Here is a 3,810-nt window from a genome sequence, read left to right as displayed (position 1 = left end):
TGGTAAGGGCGAATATTTGAAACAATAATGTTGGTTAAATTTTTAATATGTGTAACTGAGATTCAAATTTATATTATCATATATTTATAAAAACGTTTGGTTTTGATATTTTGATGTCTTCAATAAAATAGATTGTAAACGAATTTTATTTATAAAGGAAGTATGCCCAATCATTGACATATAAAATACATGAAGGACGTATGTCCAATAATTTTGTGATACAAGCAATATTTTTTTTTAGATGCACCTTCTATAAACAAAAATCTGTGTCGAAGAAATTTGAAAAAAACACATAACACAAAAATAATGTAATAAATTTGTTTTGCTTGTGTAAATTTTTAATACTTTTCAGCAGGAACTTTATATACTTTTCTATCCCTTTTTATGTTAAATATGTCCACAAGAACATTGTTCAAAAAAATAAAAAAATTACAATTTTTTTTTTTGTTTATGGTACAAGATTTTGGTTTGTTGTTATTGGTTCCACATATCAAGCAAGACCAGCTAATAAAAAAGGAAAAGAATTAAAAATAATAATAATAATGTTCAACAATAGCACTGTGCATGACCGTTGCACAGTGTTTCCCATTGTCCAGCTAATAAAAAAGGAAATGAAAAAAAAATAAAAAATAATGTTCAACAACAACACTAAAATATGATTGTTGCACAGTGTTTCCCATTGTCCAATTACGTGGACTAGTGGGAGCCACTTATTCACAGGCACGCTACCCAACAAGCACGTAACATCTCTTCTTGTTGTTGTGTCAGTTTGGAAGGGTAAAAGAGTCATTTTAGCATTTGTAATAATATTATATTACACATTTTTTCATAAAAAGTCAAAAAGTTATCCCAAACAACCATCTTTTTTTCCTTCACTTTTTAGTCTAAAAAGTCAAAAAGTGCACTTATTTAGGACACCCTAAACAACCTCTTAAAATTGATGAAATGAAAACAAATAATAAGATATTGAAAGGGATACAAATCAACTTATAGTAAAAATAAAAAAAACACCTGGAGATTTCTTTTTTCTAATCATGATTGCATTTTGTATGCCAAAGGGTCCTCTTGCACTCTTGCATGCATCAATTTGCAAATCTATCTTCACCCTCTCATTAGCATCAAGAACCATTCTTTCAAGACATTTGTACAACCCAATTTTAACCTCAGCATTGGGCTAAAAATTGGGACTGTAATGAAACTAAGGGTTCAAGAAGTATGTTGCAGCATGCAATGGGTGATGGAGTTGGGATTCCCATCTTCTATCAATGATGGTCCATATAGGATCATAGCTAACACCATTGAATAAAGAGTATTAATGAACAAGAATAAATAAAAAGTTTAGGGAAATATAGTAGTAAAATAAATAAGTTTAATTAAATAAAAGTTTACCATGCAAAAACATTGTTGAAATTGCTTTGATTTTCCTCTTTCGCATGATCCATTGCCTCGTAAATGAATCCCATCTCCGGATGCTATGAGAGGTACCGTAGCCTTCAAGCACATAGAAACGCCCTTCCAAAAAATAAGATTATCTAAAATAATATCTTCAATTTTTTTACCCTTTTCAGACCTTGCAAATCGACTATTCCTCCACTTGGATGATGTAAACAAAGAGAACAATACACCCTTTTGCTCATGAAGGCGCCTTAAGGTCAAGTAAGATGTAGCAAACCGAGTTACCACGAGCCTAATAAGTTCAACCCCTTTGGTGAACTCCTTTATCCAATGAATAAGATTTGTTCTTGAATAAATGTATGCCACAATTCTTTTCCCTTTTTTAATTGTAACTCGATGAAGTTGGATTTGCTTCTCAAAATCCTCTAACATCAAATCTATACAATGAGCAGTACAAGGCATCCAAAACAAGCTCTTCCTTTTATCCATTAACATTTCTCCTGCCAACTTATAATTAAAAGCATTGTCAATCACCACTAGCACAACATGCTCCACTCCAATCTTCTCAACAACCTCATCTAACATCTCAAAAACCTTTTCACCGGTTTTTGAAATGTTGGATGTATCCAATGATGATAGAAAGATAGTTCCAATAGGGCTATTGACAAGAAAATTAAAAATTGATCTTCTCTTTCTATCCGACCATCCATCAGACATAATTGTACACCCAGTCCTTTTCCATTGTTCCTTAAACTCATCAAGTAATTGCAATGTCTCACGCACTTTATTTTTTTAAAATGTCACCCTAATTTCATAGTAAGATGGTGGCACAAGGCCTTTTCCATAATCTCTAATTTTCGTAACCATAAGTGGAAATATAAGGTTGTTGACACAATTAAAAGGAATTGCACTAGGGTAAAAAAACCAGGCAATTGTTTGACAAACATCATCTCTCTCTTCTTTCTTAAATAATTGATTGATAGTTTTTTATTTTGGTGCCGAGACTTACTCACCACAAATTTATCCATATGCCCATAATGTTTTTGTTTGCTTTCATGCACAGCATGCAATAGTTCCACTTCTTCATCAGAATCATCATCACCAATATCAAGCATCCTCCTTTTTTTTTTTTTTTTTTTTTTTTTTTTTTTTGAGACTCTAATGTTTGAGTTCTTAAAAGACTTATAAATTTTTCTCTAACATCTTCCAGAACTTGGGGACATGGTTCAACATTTTGATGAGTGCATGCCAAATGGTGTTTTAATCTATATATTCCTCCAAAATGAGTAACATTACAGTACTTGCATTTTATCTCTTTGCTTGCAGTATCCACTTCAATGCCATGTTCCCAACTAGGATCAGAACTGTGACCAGTAGCATTTTTCCTCTTCCTCCCACTTCTTGAACCAGAGGTTGACATTGTGTGCTGCAAATTGTGAAAATTAAAAGAAATTTTTTCAGCAAAGTTTAAGGAAAAAGCAGCAAAGAAGAACAACAGTGGCATAGTAGCAAAGAAGAACCAAGAAAAATGAAGAAAAAAAATGAAGAAGAAAAAAAGAAAAAGAAAAAAGAGAAACAAAACAACACATCATTCATCCAAAAATATATATAATATACAAAAACAAAAAAAAAATAGAACAAAAACAGACACAGAACAAAAAAGAGAAACATATATATATATAAAGAGAGCAAAATGATAACAAAAAACAAAAAACAGAAATAGAACAAAATGAGAACAAAGTTTAGGGAAATATATATATATATAATATACAAAAACAAAACAATAAATATATATATATATATATATATATAAAATATACAATAATATATATTTTATAGGGAAAAAAAAAGAAAAGAAAAAGGTGATTCGAACCACAGAACAAAATGAGAGCAGCGAAGAGAAGGGAAGTAGCTCAGTGAAGGGAAATGAAGAAGAACTCAGCAATGAAGAAACAAAAAGAAGAGAAGATTCGAACCACAGAGAAGCTCAAAGAACAAAAGCGAAGAAAGAAGAACAAGAAGCAATGATGGATCTAAGGGGGGCGGCCGCACTCCAAAAAATTTGAAAAATATCATATATTATACTAGAAATTTTAAAATTATAGGAGTTCGCACCCCTAAATTTTTTTTAGATACTTTCAAAATTTTATAGAGTAGCCCCCCCTTCCCAAATTTTTAAACTATAGAGTAGCCCCCCCAAAGTCTCAATCCTGGATCCGTCCCTAGGAAGAAGAACAACGAAGAGAGAGGAAGATTCGAAGAAGAAGAAGAAGAAGCGTACCTGGTTTGTTGTGGCTGCAAATTCTGAAATTGGATATTGAATTTCTCTTTTTCCCCAATTTGTATTGCCCTAATCGCAAGTGAAGCTTCTTTGCTTGCGTTGCTTCTCTGCTTCTCTGTCTTTATGCTCCCGAT

At 31.9% G+C, this 3,810-nt stretch overlaps 1 protein-coding gene across 1 annotated transcript; it reads right to left on the bottom strand.

Moving 5' to 3' along the window:
• Window positions 1-1,198: 1,198 nt before the first annotated feature.
• LOC145795834 (uncharacterized) lies at window positions 1,199-2,112 on the bottom strand. Its single transcript, XM_082880756.1, has 2 exons — window positions 1,571-2,112; window positions 1,199-1,289 (listed from the first exon to the last, which is right to left on the bottom strand). Exons 1-2 carry the CDS (start codon window positions 2,110-2,112, stop codon window positions 1,199-1,201), a joined length of 633 nt encoding a protein of 210 aa, XP_082736882.1.
• Between the last annotated feature and the right edge of the window lie 1,698 nt (window positions 2,113-3,810).

Source organism: Camellia sinensis, chromosome 7, assembly GCF_055761805.1.
Source record: "Camellia sinensis isolate YWXY chromosome 7, ASM5576180v1, whole genome shotgun sequence".
NCBI lineage: Eukaryota > Viridiplantae > Streptophyta > Magnoliopsida > Ericales > Theaceae > Camellia > Camellia sinensis.
Note: the sequence above shows the minus strand (reverse complement) of the source record. Positions and strands in the feature narration are given on the sequence as shown.